The sequence below is a fragment of the Ahaetulla prasina genome, chromosome 7 (assembly GCF_028640845.1).
Source record: "Ahaetulla prasina isolate Xishuangbanna chromosome 7, ASM2864084v1, whole genome shotgun sequence".
Classification (NCBI taxonomy): Eukaryota; Metazoa; Chordata; class Lepidosauria; order Squamata; family Colubridae; genus Ahaetulla; species Ahaetulla prasina.
In genome coordinates this window covers 89,633,944-89,656,003 of record NC_080545.1, presented here as the reverse complement: position 1 = coordinate 89,656,003, position 22,060 = coordinate 89,633,944, and the positions used below count along the sequence as shown (strand labels likewise).

Here is a 22,060-nt window from a genome sequence, read left to right as displayed (position 1 = left end):
GAGCCTGAGGAAGGTCAATTACCAACAGCTGCAGACTGGAGTGACCCTCGCTTCAGGAGAATTGATAAGCGGCGTCAACAGAAGGAAGGGAGGGGCAGGCCTGGATAAGTGCTGAGTCATGGAACCACACCCCATGGCCTATATAAAGGATCTGCTTTCTGGCATTCTCTGAGTCAGGCAAAGTCTACCTTATCTTGCTGAAGTCACTTTCTGGTCTGCCTGCCTGCCTTGAGAACTTTGCTAGGACTTTGGCAGAGCTGCAGAGGCACGCCTGATTCGGATTTCCCTGACCCGGCCGTCAGCGGAGGAGTGGGACACGACATTTTCATCCACCTTCCCCAGCATGCTGGACTCCTCCAAGAGATGTAATGTCCCAAAAGGGTTTTTCCAAAAGATAACGGGACTTTCTTGGTTTTTTTTTTCTTTGAAAAAGTTTCGCTTCTCATCCAAGAAGCTTCTTCAGTTCTGAAACTTATTGGATGACAAGCGAAACATGTTCAAAGAAAAAAAAAACCAATAATGTCCAGTTGCCTTTTGGAAAAGCACCTTTGGGACAACCATGACCTGGATGATTGAGAAACTCCATAGACATCCAGAGATCTGATGTATCCAAAATAGGATAATCTGAACTTGGCCATTTGTGTCCCGAGTGACAACTTTGGACCGATTCTGGGGTGCGTTTGTTTGTTTTCTTGACATGTTCAAGGATCTTCTCCAACACCAAAGTTCAAAAAGGGACAATATCAGATCTATAGATTCCCACAACAGAAGAATGGGTGATGAAACTAATGGGGTTAACCTGAGATAGCAAAACTGACTATTTTGATGAAAGGAAAGACTTTTGTCTAGCTTTCTTTCTACATGGAAACCACTTTTGGGCTTTTTGCTTGAAACCGGATGACTAGAAACTTTAATTTTGGGATTTCAAGATGAGATCTTCTTAGGATTATATACATTATTGGCAATGTGTGAAAAGCTGGCATTGTACAGAATGCCTGGGAAATCTATAGAATGCATGAGGTTTTTAGGCAAAATAGAAAATGTTTATTTTAATATGCTACATATTTTCCCTAGGCACTGTATATAATACCTGGGGATTATGCAGAATGACAAGAACTATTTAAGCAAAATATGCAAAGAGAGTTATGAAAAGGGTTAGGGTGAGATAGTGGATCCTGTACTTTATTTTGCATTTCTTCTTTCATTGTCATACAGGTCTTTTCTGTAAAGGGTTTACTGAAAAGACCTGTATGAAAATTAAAGAAGAAATCAGGAGCAAAATCTACTTACCTTCCCTACCGGTTCGGAAGTACACGCTCCATGCGTGCATGCTCTCTCCACTCGTGCACACCTGCACATCACATGCATGCTTGGACCCTTCTGCACATGCACAGAGGGTAAAAAACAGGTTACTTCCTGGTTAAACCAGGAAGTTACGATGACTGGGCAGGTGGGCGGAGCCTCGTGCTGCCACCGCTACAGATTCACTGAACCACCCACCGCCGTCGCTACCAGTTTGGCTGAACAGGTCTGAAGTGGTAGCATTTCACCCCTGGAAGAAATGCAATTTTTTCTTACTGGGAAAAAAAAACACAAAAGAAAAAGACCAGTATTGATTTACTCGTTGAAATAAGGAATGCTAGCATGGCATTTTAATGGGAATATTTTATACTTTGCTGGTTTGCCTTCTGACATTAGATAGAATGCCTAGGGCAGTGATGGCTAACCTTTTTGCCATTGTGTGCCAGGAGGGCGGGGGGGGTGTCACGCATGCCCACACCCATAATTCTATGTGCCCCGCCCCCGTGCATGCACACACGTCCTGGCACGTGATGGCCCGGTAGGCCCATTTTTCTCTCTCACCTGACACCAGAGCCTTTCTAGGAATCTGGGGAGGGCGAAAACAGCCTTCCCCACACCCAGAGACCCTCTGGAGGTTAGAAACGGCTCATTTGCCAACTTCCGGTGGGACCGGAAGGCCTGTCTTTTGCTGTCCTCAGCCCCCAGCGCCTCTCTAGGAGTCTGGGGAGGGTGAAAACAGCCTCCCACCCCCCGAGACCCTCTGGAGACTAGAAACGGCCCATTTGCCAACTTCCAGTGAGACCTGAGCTCGGGTGCCCATTGATATGGCTACGCGTGCCACCTGTGGCACACGTACCATAGGTTCGCCATCACGGGCCTAGGGAATGTGTGAAATGTTAAACATTTCATACTTCGACATTCCGTTTTTTGCCTTCTATAGATTTCCTAAGCATTATATAAAATGCCTAATTTCACACATTGATAACATAGAAATGCTGTGTACTAAAGCAACAGGTTAATGTGTTTTATATTTGTAACTCTATCAGGGAAAATTGGAAGTTACTCTTTTTAATTTTCCCCTTTTTTATTTTTTGCATCACCGTCTCTCTGAATTTTCCCTTTTTAATTTTTTCCCCCCCTTTGGCATATCTTGCTTTCTTATTGAAATTTAATGAAGTTTGCAAAAGTAAAAATGCCCTTCTATTCCTGCTTCTCCAAAGTCCAACTTCTGCTTCCATAGAGTAGCGGGGGAATTATCTAGTCCCGTGTTTCCCAACCTTGGGGAGCTTTAAAATGGGTGAACTTCAACTCCCAGCCATGCTTCCTGGGGAATTCTGGGAGTTGGAAGTCCACACTTCTGATAGTGGCAGGTTCTGACAGGGGTGGACCTTGGCTCAGGTGCCATCTCCTTGAAGGACTAACGAGTTAAATTCAAGAAAATTCCTCCAAGAAAATCACACCTTCTCCTTTCTTCTCCCTCCTGCAAAAGGTATTTCCTGTAACTGCTGTTGTTATATAAACCTAGCACAGTCCTAGAACAAGATGTCAGGCTGTAAAAATTTCCAAGGGGGCTCTGCATTCACCTTGCTACTTTGCCCAGAACAATAGAGCATTCATCAAAAGTTAAACATTCACTTGTGGGTTTGTTTTTTAAAAAAAAAAAATCTTCATATTGTTTGGCGCTAACAAATGGCTAACCCTCACAACAATAAAAAGGTGACACACATACACCCCCAAAGACTGCAGAAAAAACAAGGAGTCCTAACCCTTCTGATCTTGTTTTGTGACCTGACCTAAGGAAGCTCACGTGAAAGGAATGGTAATTCAGAGAAGGTTCTTTTTAAAGGAAACGCTACCAAAGGAAGGTATGCAGCTCAGAATCAGGCGGTTTAATTTTTAGCGGCCAAATCCTTTTCCGCAGCCTCCGGAGATCACCCGATTGGATTGGAGTCAAACTTGAGCAACATAGGTAGTCCTCAACGTACAACCGCACAAGTGAGCCCCAAATTTCCCTCGCTAAGCAAGACAGTTGCCAAGTGAATTTTGCCCCGTTTTACGGCTTTTCCCCGCCACAGCGGTTCAGCGAATCACTGCCGTTGTTAAGTTAGTAACACGGTTGTTAAGGTGGATCTGGTTTCCCCATTGACTTTGCTTGTCAGACGGTCGCAAAACGGGATCACGTGACACACACACACCCGGGATACCCCAGCTGTCATAACTAGGAGCCAGTGGCCAGGGCAGGGGGTTGGACTAGATGACCTGCAAGGTCCCTTCCACCTCTGTTAATCTGTAATACCTGCCCACAGAAGACCCATCGTGATAAATTGGAAGAAATGCAAATAGAACAAAAAAAGACTGGTAAACCTTTTACCAGGCATGTCTTTCACACCTCTAATCTTTATTAACTGAATAAAGATTAGTTATTAGTTAAAGGAGTAACACCACTCCTGCGCAGTCTGCAGTGGCTACCTGTGGTCTTCCGGGTGCGCTTCAAGGTTTTGGTTACCACCTTTAAAGCGCTCCATGGCTTAGGGCCCGGGTACTTAGGGTACCCTAAGTACTTAGGGTACTTAGGGCCCGGGACCACCTGCTGTTACCACATGCCTCCCACCGACCCGTGCGCTCTCACAGAGAGGGACTTCTCAAGGTGCCGTCCGCCAAGCAGTGTCAGCTGGCGGCCCCCAGGGGAAGGGCCTTCTCTGTGGGAGCACCTACTCTCTGGAACGAACTTCCCCCGGTTTACGCCAATTACCCGACCTTCGGACCTTCCGCCGGGAACTGAAAACTTATTTATTTATCCAAGCGGGACTGGCCTGATTTTTAAATTTTTAAATTTTAATATTTTATTGGGTATTTTATATGGTCAATTGGACGGTTTTAATTTCGGCCTTTATTGAATAAGTTTTTTAACTGTTATTTTAGTATGTATATTGTTTTAATGTAGGCTGTACACCACCCTGAGTCCTTCGGGAGAAGGGCGGTATAAAAGTTTAATTAATTAATTAATTAATTAATTAATTAAATAAATAAATAAATAAATAAATAAATAAATAAATACTGTAAAAAAAAAAAACCAACCCCAAGAATACAGATAGTCCTCAACTTACGATCACGCTCGAACCCAAAATTTCTGTTGCTAAACGGGAGAGTTGTTAAGTGAGTGTTGCCCCATTTTACAACCTTTCTTGCCACAGTTCTTAAGCGAATCACTGCAGTTGTTAAGTTAGTAACCCGGTTGTTAAGTGCACCTGGTTTTCCGACTGGCTTGGCCGGAAGGTCGCAAAAAGAGGATCACGTGACCCTGAGGTTGCAACCATCATAAATATGAACCAGCTGCCAAGCATCCAAATTTTGATGATGTGACCATGGCGATGATGCAACGGTTTGTTTGTAAGTTTGAAAAATGGTCACTGGTCACTTTTTTTCAATTTCAAACAGTCACTAAATGAAGGGTAGTAAGTCGAGGACTACCTATAAATATTTGCCCGGAAAAATGGGGTGACATTCATCAGCTCCTTCCTTTGTGAACTATAAAAACACCAAATACTTTTAAAATAACTTTTAGCGGCTGCCAACGGAAATAAACAATTTAGTTCTATTTCTCTAGTTATATAGTTATTTCTATAACTATTTATTTATTTAATAAAATAATACCTTGCTGTCCCAGAGTACGACTCTATAACCCCTACACCTGGTTGGGCACAAAAACTCGCAAGAGGTCCTACAAAACCATGAATAGCAGAACCAACTATTGGCACGGATTGGCCCAATCCAAGGATCTGAATCGCGCGCCGAGAAATCTTATTGCAAAATTTATTGTCTGGGTCCTTTCCGGCTGTGGTCGTTTTGGGGAACATCTGCTTCCAACTGTCGGGCAACTGAAATCCTTGAGCACAACCGAGCCAGATGCCGTCGGTACGCTCACAAAAGCTGCAAATCACACTCTGGCTTTCGAACACAGATCTCCGTCCGAGCCTTCTCCTGTATCTCTGTGGCACCATCTGTCAAAGAGTGTATGACACAAGGAGGACACAGAGGCAGGATGTGGTTGTGGTTTCCCTCATGTGCTGTGTGAAGATGCTGCCGATGAGGAAGCAAAAGATTACAGTGACGAGTGTGTACAGTTTTGCTACGTCAAGGAGGCCCAGGGTACATTTTTAACCCTGTTTCTGGTCTTTCTTTCTTTCTTTTTTTCTCTCTCTCTCTCTCTGACAAAGATCTCCAAGCAGAAATTTAGGTTAAGAAGGAAGAAGCTTCAACTTCTTCTTTCTCCATCCTTTTAACGTGTCCACTATCATAACTGAGTTGCAGCTTGCTCTTTCTCCCTGCAGAGGAATATTTAGGTTGTCTGTGCAGACCAAGACTCAGAAAAAAAGCTCACTGGGGACTTTTGTCCCATCTTGCAAGTTCATTTTCAGAACATTGTCTTCCTTCTTCTTATGAAGTTGTCTCTGAACTACAGGAAATTAATATGGTTGTATACTAGCTCTGAAATGTTAGCTATTTGCATAAGCTGCAAGAATTCAGTTTAAAATGATTTAACAGAGTTGGAAGGGACCTTGTAGGTCACCTAATCCAAACCACCCCCCTGCTCAAGCAGGAGACCCTACACCATTTCTGACAAATAGCAGTCCAATCTTTTCTTGAAAGCCTCAAGTGATGAAACTTCCACAACTTCCAAATGCAACTTCTGTTCCATCAGTTGATTGTTCTCACTGTCAGAAAATGCCTCCATATTTCCAGGTTAAATTTCTCCTTGATCAGTTTCCATCCATTATTCCTTGTCTGGACTCCAGATGCTTTGGAAAATAGCTTGGCCCGCTCCTCTCTGTGGCAGCCCCTCAAATATTAGAAGACTGGTATCATGTCTCCCCTGGTCCTTCTCGTCACTAGACTAGCCATGCCCAGTTTCTGTAACCATTCTTCATATGTTTTAGCTTCCAGTCTCCTTATCATCTTGGTTGCTCTCCTCTGCATTCTTTCTAGAGTCTCAACATCTTTTTTATAGTGTGGTGACCAAAACTGGATGCAGTGCTCTAGGTGTGTACTTCATCTATACTGTCTGGATGCAGTACTCTACCTTTCCATGCATGAAAATGCAAGTCAACAGGTGAAGCCTCACCTGTACCGAGAACTATTATTATAATATAACTAATATTATAATAACTAATATTATAATATAATAATTATAACTATTATTATAATATAACTAATATTGATATATTGATCATCAATTGTGTTGTAAATGTTGTACCTTGATGAACGTATCTTTTCTTTTATGTACACTGAGAGCATATGCACCAAGACAAATTCCTTGTGTGTCCAATCACACTTGGCCAATAAAATCCTATTCTATTCTATTCTAACTGATAATATTATTGTTATTTGTTAGATTCGTATCCCATGTTTCCTGAAGGAGCTCAAGATCTTTCTTGCAGTAGGTAGTTTGGATAAAGACTGACTGAGCCACCTGGCGAGCTTCCATGGTGGGAGTAGACTTGAACTTGTTCCATAGTCCTAGCCCAGGGGTCTGCAAACTTGGCTGAGGAACTCTGGGAGTTGAAGTCCACAAGTCTTAAAAGAGCCAAGTTTGCAGACACCTGAACTAGCCCAAGATCTAAATCCATATATTGAAATATATTCAAACAGGGAACATATTGAATTTTAACTGTAATGAAAGAATGTATATATCCAAGCACAAACAAACTGAGGTTTTTATACTGAAAAAAATGTTTTTAGAATTATAGGACTTGACTTGCAAGGATCACTTCACTTCTGGATGTAAAGGACTGTTGTGTCTTAACTTCCTACCGCATTTCTTTTACGGGATGAGCGCTTTTGCTTCCACGGATCATGAATCCGTTTCAAATTAGGAAAGTTCTGAAAAATTCCTTGTGCCTGGTAGAGAGTCAAGTTGGGTTTCTATACTTGATTTCTGTTGCAACATTAAGGCTCATCACACACAAAAAGGGAAGAAGCCTTCCACCCACTTGTCGTACCATATTGAGATAGTCTTGATTTAGGGGATTCCAGAAATCATTAACAATCTTTTTCAGCTGAGGGTGAGAAATTTAGTCGGACTCTTATATTCATGGCATGCTAAGCCAACTGGGTTGGCTATAATTAAAATGTTTGGTGTTGAATCTAAGCTCTGTCATTTTCTGGAGAGAGGAATATTCTAATAAAGCAAAGAGCAAATCACAACTGCTGTAAAATGCCACTTGCCAATCCACTTGCCTACTGCAGAATTGTCTCTGTGCTCGAAATATTATTAATGGTTGGTGTCCTTTCCCTCTGCATACAAAGATGAATATTCCAGTTAAAACAATAAAGGCTCTTTATGGTAGGAAGGTCCACGTTCCTTCCTTCCAGCTGACAAATCCACCTCATTTAATTTTCTAAAAAATATCTCCAAGGTATGCATATCAGAAATCAAAATGGCGGCCACCATTTAGACCGAAAGCCTGTTGAAGCATGCAAGCAAAATCATACAAAGACATATACATTTAAGTCCCCGCTGGGCAAAATAGCCAAATCCTCCCTCCCTCAACCCAAATTCCCAGATGACTTGTGTGTCAATTGTTACCTTCCTCATCCCAGATATTTTCCATTCAGCTCTAGCAGAACAAAATTGCAAGACCAACAGAGCACAGTTCGGGAAATACCATCTTAATTATTATAGCATACGGGCCCAAGACACAAAATCCTTTGCAAGGCTCATTTTGAAAAATGACAACAGGTCCCCATGTGGCTGTTTGAATTTGGCACGTGCCAAACGGAGCAGAAAAAAAGGCGCGCCAAAGCGGCTTTTCGGCTTCTGCAGGCGCAGCGGCCAGAATTTGCTGCTGCGCAGCTCCTTGAGGCTCCCCGTAGAGGAGTAATCTGAAGTGGCCAGCACATTGAGAAACCCCTGAGAAGAATAAAGGAGACCTGAATCAAATCCAAATGTTCAGGAATAGATTGGTGAAGAGAATCTGCTGGTATGTCTCGACAGAACGACTGAGTCGAAAAACTGGGGTCGATGGAGGCATATGGAGGCATGGCCATCAAAATTATGACTCCGTCTCCAGGCAGATCCACTGTATCAACTATCCCTGGCCCACTCCGCAGCTCATTAGGAGAAAATCTCTAAGCTGGAAAATAGTTCTACAGAGAGTCCTTGACTTATTATTGCAATTCGGACAAGAAATCCTGTGGTAAGTCATTGAGATCATAAATTGAGGCCCCTGTGTGACTGGACCCTTTTTTTTTTTTTTTTTTACAAATTTTCTGGCAGTGGTTGTTAAGTGAATCACCATGGTCATGAAGTAAATCATGCAGTTGTTAAGCAAATGGTGAAGTTGTTAAGTGAACCTATTCTTCCAAATGGATTCCCCACCCATGGAAACTGGCAAAAAATGCCACAAATCAGGAAATAATTTTGCAAATCAAGGTCACAGGACTTAAGTTAAAAAGATGAGTTGGTTGCCGAGCACCCAAAATGGAGACATGCAGCGAAGGAGATGTAACTGTTGTGGTCTGCCAGCAGCCTGTGGAGCTGGCAACTGAGTCGGACAGCGATGAGGCTGAGATGGGGCCAGGGCCATTGGGGAGTGAAGTGCGGACTCCAGAGCCTCCAGAGACTGACAGTAGTGAGGCAGAGGAACAGGAGGAGCCTGATCCTAATGAACGCATGAGAAGAGCTGCCAGAAGGCAAGAGCAGCTCAAGCAAAGAGGATGACTGGAGAGTAGAGCCAAGAGATGATTGGCCCCTACCATAAGGCTTAAAACAGACCAGCAATGGCATTTGGGCTTTGCCGGAAAACAATGCTGGTAGCTTCGTCTTGTTGCATTTGTTTCATATCGGTGTCTTCTGAACTTTTGCCAAAAAAGGCCTTTGGCAGTTTGCCTAATTGACCAAGGTTTGCGATAGGATTGAGAAATTTGTGTTGGGAGGAATTTGTTTTAATTTAGTTGAACTACGTTGGGAATGAAGCAATTGTCAGCTGTTCGAATAAAGTTTGTTTTTTCACTGACTGAGTTTCCTACTACCTACTTGGGCCTGGGTCACAACGGCAACTTTTTATGATGGCCAGAATGCTTTATGGGCTGTAAAGCACCTAGGAAGTCATAACTCCAAATGGTTGTAAAATTACTGGTCAGTTGAGGACTTTCTGTACTTACGTTTATGGCATTTCTATCAATCTTACAGTACAATTCTCGGCCATTGTAAAATATGTGTGAAAATGCATATGGACTGTATTGTTTTTAAGGTATGATACAGATGCAAATTATTATCTTATGGAGAGAAAAAATACGAAGTGCGATGTATTTGTGGGTTGCTGATTTTGTAATTTGAAAATTGATCTGGAGAGAGGATAGCAGTGACTCACAAATAAATAAATCCATGCAAAATAAAGAGGGATTGGAAATTACGCTGATGCACCTGTAAGGCACGCACACAGCCAAACACACTCCAGCAAAATCAAAATTTACTCAATTCTGGTTTAGCCAAGAATTTGCAAGCAGCTCTTTTACAGAGAGGAACACCGAGTCCTACCAATCCATCATCCATAATCTGGCGGAACAGCCTAAGAACAATTTTACCACATACCACTCTTTGTAAAAACACGGATTTCTGCCGTCTTTCTCTAACCCATCGAGTATCTCCATGTAACAGATTAATCACCTGCACAGATCCCACAGGCGGGAAGAAGGGCACGAATTAGAAATTGTAGATTTTTTTGCAGGAACAATGTGGAATGTGTTACAGGAAGACAAGTTAAAGAGGAGGAGAGAATTCCACCACTTTTCTGGTATTTGAAGAACTTGTCCTTCTACCCGATTCTCCAAAGTGCAAAGTTGTTCAAAATGTTTGGAGAAGGGTTGAAAGTTCCAACAGGCCAGCTCTGTAAAGAGGCAGTCTGATCGTTACGCAGAGCAATTATCCAAAGTCTTCCTTGAAGGCAAATTGGTCGGTCAGATGGAAACTTCAACCAAATGTTGCCTTTAAATTCCAAAATCACCATCTGGTTCTGGAGAAAGCAAAGGAGGAGGAGGAGGAGGAGGAGGAGGAGGAGGAGGAGGAGGAGGAGGAGGAGGAGGAGGAGGAGGAGGAGGAGGAGGAGGAGGAGGAGGAGGAGGAATCTGCTCTGCATCAGGTAGTTAGCCTTATACTTCAGTGGGACTCTTTTGAATAGAGAGCACGCAGAGTTGTTTTGGGTTCCAGGAACAATGTCAGAACAGAATAGAACATTATTGAAAACATTCGCTGTGAACCTACGGCCGTATCTGACAGATTTGTGTTTAACTCAATTATGGTTTACACACCAGGGCAGGGCGGCTATTGCCAAGCTTTGATTTTTAACGTAACTTCATAACAAATGAAAAAAAAAAAAAGAGTTAACTACACTAGCCTTTTTATCCTTTCCAGGTCAGTGGAATGTTGGAAACCAACGATGTGAAATGGGGATCAGGGTCCTTTCTATCTGTCAGCAGGATTACTCTGAAAACAGAGCAGAATGGCACTATATTTGGTGTGGGGGCGGAATCAAAGGACGATGAGGTCAAACATGGACTGTTCAAGCTGGGGCTGCAGGGAGGGGGGGGAAACAAATCCTGAAAAATTTCCCCATGGACCCCAAGGCAATTGGGCCATAACTCAGAATGCTGTTGAGAGCTCTATTCTTAACTTCATCAAGAGGGACTCTAGAAAAGGAGAGAGCAGAAATGCACATACGTTCAAAACGTTACAGGTAGTCCTCAATTTACGACCATAATGGAGCCTAGCCCATTGCAGTCGTTAAGTCGTCATGGTTATAAATCAGGTCACTCCTGTGGCCAACCCGGATTCACGACCCTTTCTGTGGTGGTTCTTCATTGAACAGTGGAGTTGTTAAACAACTAGCCGTTGATGAGGTTTCTGGGAACTGAAGTCCACATACTTTGACGTTTGGGAAACACTACTCTAGCCTGTAATTTCCTCGTAGTCTCCCATCCAAGTCTTAATACAGTCCAATCCTGTTTAACGCTTTAGGTTAGCCAAGACCAGGGGGTTGCTACTGTTGCTGAAAGAAGTGTTTTTTCTATTTAATCCAATTAAGTCTGCTTCTGGTCCTGACTCCAATTGCTTTGTTCAGACTACTCTTGGAACCCTTAGAATGCAGCTCCAGGTATATCACTTAAATGGAACGAGGCAAGGCATGTCATTCTGGCGGGCTACCACATCATGAACTAATTTCTTGACATGTTGTGGAATGGGCCTCTGGTGGCTCAGACTGCTAAGATAGTCTGTTATTAACACAGCTGCTTGCAATTACTGCAGGTTCAAGTCCCACCAGGCCCAAGGTTGACTCAGCCTTCCATCCAGTGGTGGGATTCAGCCAGTTCGCACCACTTCGGGAGAACCGGTTGTTAACTTTCTGAGCAGTTTGGTGAACTGGTTGTTGACAGAAATCATTAGGACAGAGAACCAGTTGTTAAATTATTTGAATCTCACCACTGCTTCCATCCTTTATAAGGTAGGTAAAATGAGGACCCAGATTGTTGGGGGCAATAAATTGACTTTGTATATAATATACAAATGGATGAAGACTATTGCTAACATAGTGTAAGCCGCCCTGAGTCTTCAGAGAAGGGTGGGATATAAATGCAAATTTTAAAAAAATGTATCTATATCTTGTTTAAGACAATGTTCCTTGGAACCTAAAAAATATCATTCTAGTCTACTGAGGTCAAGAGCTGTCAATGATAAAGTGATACTCACGTGATGTAGCCTTGACCTATCCAACATCAATATTGAGGTTAGATAGAGATGGGTTTAAGCACCATCAATGTGAACTCAAAACAATAGCAATAGCATGTAGACTTATATACCGCTTCACAGTGCTTTTAGAGCCCTCACTAAGAGGTTTACAGAGTCAGCGTATTGCCTCCAACAATCTGGGTCCTCATTTTACCCACCTCGGAAGGATGGAAGGCTGAGTCCAACCTTGAGCCTGGTGAGATTTGATCTGCCAAACTGCTGGCAGCTGGTGATCACCTGAAGTAGCCCGCAGTACTGCACTCTAACCACTGCACCACCGCGGCTCTGTTGATGGATCGTAGCAGGCCCTGGTAGTTTAGGACATTAGAATGGCAGAAACAACGATTTGATGGCTCTTCAGGTCCCAGATGTTGGTGAGGTAGCACAGTGGTTAGAATGCAGTACTGCAGGCTAACTCGCTGCTCACCCCAGGAGTTTGATCCTGACCTGCTCAAGGTTGACTTAGCCTTCCATCCTTCTGAGGTCGGTAAAATTAGGCCCCAGATTGTTGTGGCCAATATGTTGACTCTGTAAAACCACTTAGAAAGGGCTGTAAAGCACTATGAAGCTCTGCTGGCTGGAGAATTCTGGGAGTTGAAGTCCACAAGTCTTAAAGTTGCCAAGTTTGGGAACCCCTGCTCTATTGGGTATGTATGAAGCACAGAATCAATTTATGATCGGAGAGAGGCAAAGCCCAGTAAATAAATCAATGGCCTGACCCCTTCCATTTTCAGCCACAACCAATTATGCTCCAGCCTCTTGATCCTAAACCCCTAACCCTTGAAGAAACAGGCTACAAGCTTTTCACATAATTGGCCATGCTTCCTTCCACTCTTCTCTCTCATAGATCTCTTGATGAGGACAAGATGCTAACAGTTAGTGAGGCACACTCTTCCCCTTACTACCTCTCTCTGGCAACAGCCATCTGTTGCTCACCAAAGTGAGATTGATGGAGAAAGACTGGGGGGCACTGCTGCTAACTGCCACTTATGGGCCTAAAGTAGCACATTGTTTTTCTTTGTTGTCTTTTTCCCATTTTTCAAATCCAGAGAACAGAGAAGAGGGTTAATAAGATTGGCTAATCAGCCTGCCCTTTGATTAACCCATAATTCCAAACGCACCTTACCAATTCGGAGGAAATGGAGATCAGTTTTAATCATGAAATGTTTCCTGGCCTACGCTACAGCTTTGCCAGGGGTGAAAACTGGAAATAGGAAATTAGAAAGGATCAGGTCCTAAAATGCATCCTCTGCTAACCGGGTTTGGGATATGCAAGAATTGGGAGAGAGGACCCAAGAAATCTCAGCTTACATCATCAGAATTCTTGATTGGAAGGAGTTCCATCTTTTTCACAGCCAGATGCTTCTCTTTACTTTTAGGTTTTCCCACCAAACCAATGCAGAATAATGGTTAGAACATTTCATTCACTGTTCTCCTTGAAGGCTCATGTTGGGACGTGGATGTCAATGAGGTATCTCTCAGACTTAAAACTACTTGGAATGTGTGGATGACTTTGGGGGAAGAAGGAAAACAATGCTGCCCAGTAAACAACCAGAGAAAAGAGGCAGCAGCTCCCATTGGCTTAATGACCAGCAAAACGAAACTTAGGAAGGACCTACCCTAAAGGGGCAAGCACTTATAATTTGGTGGTGGGAGGTTTGTGCCTTTATATTTGCAAGATTCTGTTAATATAGCCTTATAATAAAATAGAATACATTCATCTAGTCCCGTTTCTTGTCTGTTTTACTCAGGAGGGCTGATGCTGGATGAAATGGGCAAATAGAAACCTGCCAATTTTGAGCCAGTTTGGATGAAAGGGTACGTAGAAAAGTCTTTGGGAGACAGAAGGAAGAACTGCATACCAGTCAACATTTGGAGAAAAGGCCGCCGAGTCTGCAGAATGGCTGGGAATATGGCAAACATCTCAGAAGAAACTCTGCCTAGTTCCGTGATGGCAAACCTATGGCACGCATGCCAGAGGTGGCACACAGTACCCTCTCTGAGGGCATGCAAACCATCATCCCAGTTCAGCTCTGCTGTGCATGCGCCTTGCACCGAGCAGCTGGTCTTTGGGTCTCTGCCATGCATGTGCAGGGGGCAGGGCACGGGGGGGTGCAAGTGGGGGTACACGCAGGGGCTACGCATGTATGTGCAGGGATGGAGCGCGTGCGAGGAGCATGCGCACATGTACAGCATGGTGGGGCGCATGCATGGGGCCCGTGCATGCAATGCATTTTGGGCGTTTGGGTGCACTCACTTGTTCCAGAAAAGGTTAGCCATCACTGACCTAGTCGCTTATACTGCAAAGGTGAGGAGGGAGAGCTGCACTTTCAGACTTGCAAGATTCAGTTAATTGAAGCCTAGAACAATATTAGCGCTATTACTTCTTGTTGTTGTCAGCGTTCCAGAAAACCCCCTCCTGCAGAAAAGACTCCAAAGCAAACATATTTCAAAGTTTTTTTACTTTTAGGTAAACTGGCACAACTGGGGAAACTCCGAATCTGGGGATCCGGGTTTTTCCTCAGTAAGACAAACTCCAAAATCACCACCCCCTTAACCCCTCTGCCGATCACATGCTCCAATCGCCAACCGTCCCATCTCGAGACATCACTCCGGCCGCTCCTTCTCCAGATGCAGTCTTGGCCTGACCTTGACGGGCAGGAAGAATGTTGTTATGTCTAATGGCTCCTTCTACCAAATCCTCCCTCCTACTTTCCCACACAAGGTGTCGTGTCCCACTCCTCCGCTGACGGCCAGGTCAGGGAAATCCGAATCAGGCTTGCCTCTGCAGCTCTGCCCAAAGTCCTAGCAAAGTCCTCAGAGCAGGCAGGAGACCAGTAAGTGACTTCAGCAAGATAAGTTCGACTTTGCCTGACTCAGAGACTGCCAGAAAGCAGATCCTTTATATAGGCCATGGGGTGTGGCTCCATGACTCAGCACTCATTAAGGCCTGCCCCTCCCTTCCTTCTGTTGCCTCCGCCTATCCAATCATCTGATGCGAGGGTCACTCCAATCAGCTGTTGGAAGTAAACTTTCCTCAGGCTCACATGCTGTGGAGGAGGGGGAGGGGTCTAGCTGCTCCGTTTGCCTGGGCATGGAGCCAGGGCTGGGGCCGGGGGTGCTCCCTCCTGCAGAAAAGACTCCAAAGCAAACATATTTCAAAGTTTTTTTACTTTTAGGTAAACTGGCACAACTGGGGAAACTCCGAATCTGGGGATCCGGGTTTTTCCTCAGTAAGACAAACTCCAAAATCACCACCCCCTTAACCCCTCTGCCGATCACATGCTCCAATCGCCAACCGTCCCATCTCGAGACATCACTCCGGCCGCTCCTTCTCCAGATGCAGTCTTGGCCTGACCTTGACGGGCAGGAAGAATGTTGTTATGTCTAATGGCTCCTTCTACCAAATCCTCCCTCCTACTTTCCCACACAAGGTGTCGTGTCCCACTCCTCCGCTGACGGCCAGGTCAGGGAAATCCGAATCAGGCTTGCCTCTGCAGCTCTGCCCAAAGTCCTAGCAAAGTCCTCAGAGCAGGCAGGAGACCAGTAAGTGACTTCAGCAAGATAAGTTCGACTTTGCCTGACTCAGAGACTGCCAGAAAGCAGATCCTTTATATAGGCCATGGGGTGTGGCTCCATGACTCAGCACTCATTAAGGCCTGCCCCTCCCTTCCTTCTGTTGCCTCCGCCTATCCAATCTTCTGATGCGAGGGTCACTCCAATCAGCTGTTGGAAGTAAACTTTCCTCAGGCTCACATGCTGTGGAGGAGGGGGAGGGGTCTAGCTGCTCCGTTTGCCTGGGCATGGAGCCAGGGCTGGGGCCGGGGGGTGCTCCCTCCTCTGCAGCCTGCTTGGGCATGGAGCCAGGGCTGGGACCGGGAGGTGCCCCCTCCTCTTCAGCTTGTCTGGGCATGGAGCCAGGACTGGGGCCGGGAGGCATACATTCCTCCGTGTTCGGGAGCAGATAAGAAGGCCCCGGCTGCTGTGAGAGCGGGCAAGACACAACACAAGGGAAAGTGGCAGCGCAGAAGCCTCCGGCCTAGTATGGCTTCCAAAGCTGACAGTTGTGCTTCTTGTCCGGACTGCCTTACATGACTGACATCAGGCAAAGAAAGCACCGAATCTTATTTCTTAGAGGCTGCAAAGACTGCTGAGCGAGCAGGAGTGAAAAAGACACTGGAAGTGAATGCGAGCATCCGTGTGTTTGGAAAGGGAGCAGCGTATGTGAAAGAGAGTTATACATGAGGGGGGGAAAAAGGAGTCGGTGATGTGTGAGAGAGAAAGCGAAGTCGTACAGTGTGGCGTTTATCATCTATGACTGACTCAATAAATTCCATTTGGCTGGATTTTCAGAACACATTAAACCATGGTTTTTACAAACCACAACTGGGGAGGATTTCACAATACAAGGAGCCAAAAACAACTTCGTTATGGCTTCGTGCCATAGGTGACCCAGTCAGAGTGTGTGTGTGTATGTGTGTGTGTGTGTGTGTGTGTGTGTGTGTACACACATGCATGCGTTCAAGACAGAGACTGGGGGGGGAGAGAAAGGGAGGAAAAACTGAACTTAACTATTATTAATGGTGTTTAAAAAAGATTTTTTCTCTCTCTCTCTCGTATTCCCATATGTCATCTTCTAAAAGGTTATTTCGCAAAACGGTGACAACTCAAAAGTTTGCGAAGGAGGCTTTTTTATTGAAAGCATTCCAATTAAGTCCCTGCAAAAAAAAAAAACACATGCAGGCTCTTTGCATCTGGCTGCAAAACCAAATTTTGGACGTCTAGAAATCAACTTGGGCATGGAGTAAATTTGCCAGCCTCTAAACCAAAGGTACCCAAAGAAACTGAGAAAGCAGAGAACTAGAGGGCATGAAAAGCGACACGCAGCCGGCTGGGGATGGTGGATCCAAATGTCAGATGTTATTTCCTTCTGGCTTTCCTGAAACAACCTGACATTTGCTCTGGGCGGCTAGGAAATGTATATATATATATATATATATTCACTAAGGTAGCAGGGGGGCAGAAGCTGCTGTGCTTTTTTTTTTTTTTAATTATTTATTTCCCCAAGCTTTATATGTGCCTTTTTCACAACCTTGTGTTAATATGCCCTGTTCAAGACAATTCAGTTTTCACTACTAGTCCAAATACTGAAATCAAGGCAGATCAATTCACACCCAAAAATAGGGTGGGGGAAAGGAGAAGAGTTAAATAACAATTATAGTGGCATAAAACAGCCTGCCAATAACCCCAATAAGGTGCTGGCTGTTTTAAAAGGCAGCAAATTGGGTTGGGCTGGAAAACAGAGGTTTAAAAATGCATAAAAACCTAACCTATATCTGATGTAAGAGGAACCAGAGCGGGATGCTAAGATTCCAATCCTGAGGCCACCCTCAAACACGGGCACTCAATGGGCCACCTTTCCAGCTGGGCGTATTGCAAAGGATGATGGTCGTGGGGAGGAGGAAGGCAAATGGAAGGCGAAGAGCATCAGTGAACCGGTTTCAAATTGGGTCACTGCTCAGGGGCCTGTTAAGAAAGTGCTCGAATCAGACGACTTCCGGTGTCCGGTGGCAACGGACGTCTGGAAGGCTTCTCCTGCCTCCAGTGTCCGAATCCGGCCGCCGCCGAGGCCCTTAGGGGCCAGGTGTTCCGAAAAGGACACCTGCCGCACGGACGGCTCGCCAGGGGTCTCCCAGCCGATATACAGGACTGGGGGGACCGATGCTGGCGCGTCCTAGGCTCGGCGGGGATCGGAGGCCACAGGCCGCGGCCATTACTTTGGTCGTCGCCTGGGCCGCTGTGCCCGGTGACACCGGGGCTTTGGATTTATAATTGCAGCAGCCTGGTGGTGAACAGGGAACGGAGAAGAATTGAGGAATGAAGAAGGAAGGAATATCGGCAAGCGTGGTGGAGTACTCCGGTGCGGGGGTTTTCTCCCCTGCGACTGGAAGGAGTACGAATCACTTTGGAGAGAGGAGAACTTAAAATAACAAGATTACGGTTTTGTGGAGCTCTGGAGAAGAGGTGATGGAGAAATTTAGGAGGGAGGTTTGAGGCCCCCCTCCTCTGAGGAACAATGGTGGCGTCCAGCTTCCGCCTTCACTATGAGAATCTTGATGACATCACTTCCCTTGACTTCCTGGTTGATTAACTGTACTCTGGACTCGTTGCTCCTGTGAGTGCCCCTGGTGGATCCGGAGGAAATTATAAGGATACTGTGCTTGCCTGAGGATTTTGAAAATTTTTTTTTTAAATGGCAAAGGTCAGAGACCAACTGCTGGAGAAATGGAGAATTCTGGAAAAGTTATCTAATATGGACAAGAAACTGGATGAAATAAGAGCAGAAATTGTGACTATCCAAAAGGATTTAAAGGATACTCAACAAGTCTCAGCAGAAAATAAGCAGAAAGTGGAAGGTCTGGAGGGTGAGATCACGGGCAGTGCAGAAAAGAGGAGGCGACAAGCAATGCTGTGCTTGGACTACAGATGGATAAAATGTCTTATTTCCTTAGGTTTCAAAATTTGGAAGAAGTGGACCAAGAAGACTTGAGAGATGTTGTGACTAAACTGTTGGGAGAATTTCTTGGGAGAGGTGTTGATTTTATGAATTGGGATGTGGATCGAGTTTATAGAGTTAATTCACAATATGCATACGCATGCAGTTCCTAGAGAGGTTCATGTCAAATTTGTGAAAAGAGGCGAGAGATGAAATTCTTAGAAAACATAGGAGTGGGGCACTGACTTATAGGGGCAGGAGATAGCCATTCTGAGGCAGATTCCCAGACAGGTGCGTGAAATGAGAAAGAAATATTACTTTTATCAAGCAAATTGTACCAGAAGGAGTGGGCTTCAGATGGCTGATGCCAGAGGATTGATGATTTTCCGGGAGGGCATTACGAAAAAATTAGTACAATTGCGGAGGCTGCGGCCTCGTGGAGGAACACAAAGCCCTCCTGGATTTAGATGACCCAGGAATTGAAGAAGGGAGGTTATAGACCATGGGGCGAGGCGGCTGCCGCTGTTGCGGCCCTGGAGTTGGGTCAGGCTGAACCCAGAGTTCTGAGATCCAAAACTAGGAAGTGACAAAGATATTTGGTATTGTGTTGGTTTTCCTTATTTTCTTTCGTATGATATTCTGATCATTTTTGACCCTTCTTTATTGTGTATGTAAGATTGAAACTTAGCTACTTCGTTTCACCTGCTTGCCATATGGCTGTTGTATGTGTTTAAAATTTTGAGTAAAATTCTTATCATGTATAAGAAAAATGAAAATTTACCATACCTGATATGTATTTGCATAAATCTTTTTTGACCAATAAAAACTTTTTTTTATAAAAAAAAAAAAGAAAGTGCTCGAATTAAGATTGACTCGAACGCCTAAAAATATACACAACCCATATGGCATGCCAGCTTTCCCTCCTCTAGGCATGGCGCAGCATGGATCACAAGCAACAACTTTACAGAAATGCAAGTTATGGTCTCAAACGTGCTCGCTACTTAAAGAGGCTGCCTACCCTACATCTCCCTATATAGGAAATTTATTTATTGAATTGGTATTGCCGCCTATTCGCCCACGGCGACTCAAGGCGGCTTCCATAATTTAAAACATTAAAAAACAATAAAACTAATAAAAGAATCAAATAAATTAATAGAATAAAATCACCCCCCACCTCCTGCCCCAGTGACAGCAGATCACATGAGCCATTTAATGGGCTCCATCCCGCTCTGGGTTCCCCAGGCCCGCTGGCAGAACCAGGTCTTCAGCGCCTTCTGGAAGAGTATTAGAGTGGGGGCCATTCTAATCTCTGGGGGAATGATGTTCCAGAGAGAGGGAGCCACCACGGAGAAGGCCCTTCTTCTGGGTCCCACCAGGTGTTTCTCCCCAGGGGATGGGACCCGCAGCATTCCCTGCCTCCCCGCTTTAATGGGTTGAGTAGATGTGACTGACAAGAGACGGCCCCTTAGATAACCTGGTCCCAAGCCATGAAGCGCTTTAAAGGATAACAACCAGCACCTTGAATTGTACCTGGAAGCAAATCAGCAACCAATGCAGCTCTCGCAGGAGAGCTGATACATGTGCAAAGCGGGATCTGCACAAAACCATGCGGGCCGCTGCATTTTGTACCAACTGGAGCTTCCGGATGCAAGAAAACCCAATTTAGTCTAGTGGTTAAGGCATCAGGCTAGAAACCAGGAGAGTGTAAGTTCTAGACCCACCTTAAGCATGAAGCTGGGTGACTTTGGGCCAGTCACTCTCTCTTAGCCCAACTCACTTCACAGGAGGTGTTGTTGTTGTTGTTGTTGTTGTGGGGAAAATAGGAGGAGGAAGGAGTATTAGGTGTATAGCCACCACCTTGACTCATTCATGAAAATAATAAATGTGGGATATAAATAAATAAAAAAAGAATTCAAAGAATGGCTTTCAAAATCAATGAAACAAGAAAGCAAGCTTTTGGCAATCCACGGCAGGAGAGACAGCACGGTATCTTCGATGTTGTTTTCAGAGGAGTTCTTCACTCCTTTGAAAACAACAAAATACCTTATCCCACCAGACTTGAAATCCTAGGCTTAGAAAACTTGGAACTCCGTCGCCTTCGACAAGACCTAAGTTTAACTCATAGAATCATCTATTGCAGGGGTGTCCAAACTACGGCCCGCGGGCCAACTGCGGCCCGCGGGTCAGTTTTTTTTGGCCCGCAGCAAATTCTTGAAGTATAATTTAAAATGGCCCTTTTCGCGCTGCGAGGCTCGCGGCTCCTCCCCATGGGCGGGGAATAATGAAGGGAGGGGGCAGAGGAGGCGGCGAGCGGGAAAGAGGCTGCTGGCTGTGCCACCACACACCTTCCTCGGGCCGCCATCGAGAAACAGGTGAGGAGGGGTTCTGTCCTCGCCTTCCTCGGGTGGGAATAACGAAGGGAGGGGGGGGGCGGCAGCAAGCGCGAAAGAGGCTGCTGGCCGTGCCCGGCCCAGCAGCTCTGTCCTCGGCTTCCTCGGGTGAGAATAACGAAGGGGGGGGGCGGCAGCAAGCGCGAAAGAGGCTGCTGGCCGTGCCCGGCCCAGCAGCTCTGTCCTCGCCTTCCTCGGGTGAGAATAACGAAGGGGCGGCAGCAAGCGAAGAGGCTGCTGGCGTGCCCGGCCAGCAGCTCTGTCCTCGCCTTCCTCGGGTGGGAATAACGAAGGGAGGCGGCAGCAAGCGCGAAAGGCTGCTGGCGTGCCCGGCCAGCAGCTCTGTCCTCGGCTTCCTCGGGTGAGAATAGCGAAGGGAGGCGGCAGCAAGCGCGAAGAGGCTGCTGGCCGTGCCCGGCCCAGCAGCTCTGTCCTCGCCTTCCTCGGGTGGGAATAACGGGGGGAGGCGGCAGCAAGCGCGAAGAGGCTGCTGGCGTGCCCGGCCCAGCAGCTCTGTCCTCGCCTTCCTCGGGTGGGAATAGCGAAGGGGCGGCAGCAAGCGCGAAGAGGCTGCTGGCGTGCCCGGCCCAGCAGCTCTGTCCTCGGCTTCCTCGGGTGAGAATAGCGAGGGAGGCGGCAGCGCGAAGAGGCTGCTGGCGTGCCCGGCCCAGCAGCTCTGTCCTCGCCTTCCTCGGGTGGGAATAACGAAGGCGGCAGCAAGCGCGAAAGAGGCTGCTGGCCGTGCCCGGCCCAGCAGCTCTGTCCTCACCTTCCTCGGGTGGGAATAACGAGGGAGGCGGCAGCAGCGCGAAGAGGCTGCTGGCGTGCCCGGCCCAGCAGCTCTGTCCTCGCCTTCCTCGGGTGAGAATAACGAAGGGAGGCGGCAGCAAGCGCGAAGAGGCAGCAAGCGAAAGCAGCGTCACCAAAAGGAGAGACCGACAGTCTTTTAATCCGTGTAAAATTGGAGGCTTGGGTGGAATTTTAAATCAAAGGAATGCATTGATCAAACCAATATGCAATTCGGGGGGAAAAATCCTGCTGGGCGTGTTGCACGAACTGGACACATCAATCCACGCGCCTTGGTTGCAC

General features: G+C 45.9%; 1 protein-coding gene across 5 annotated transcripts in view; it reads right to left on the bottom strand.

Moving 5' to 3' along the window:
- Nucleotides 1-22,060, bottom strand: part of PDE3A (phosphodiesterase 3A) — a 343,124-nt gene that overhangs the window by 243,699 nt on the left and 77,365 nt on the right. Inside the window, exon 1 of one of the 5 annotated variants that reach the window (XM_058189743.1) lies at nucleotides 1,291-1,550. The exons of 3 other annotated variants lie outside the window; for them this stretch is intronic. In XM_058189743.1, the coding sequence (XP_058045726.1) occupies nucleotides 1,291-1,368 (78 nt within the window). In that variant the 5' untranslated portion in view covers nucleotides 1,369-1,550. Of the gene's footprint in view, nucleotides 1-1,290; nucleotides 1,551-22,060 lie in introns of those variants that run through there. One more of the 5 variants, XM_058189744.1, reaches the window with a different exon arrangement.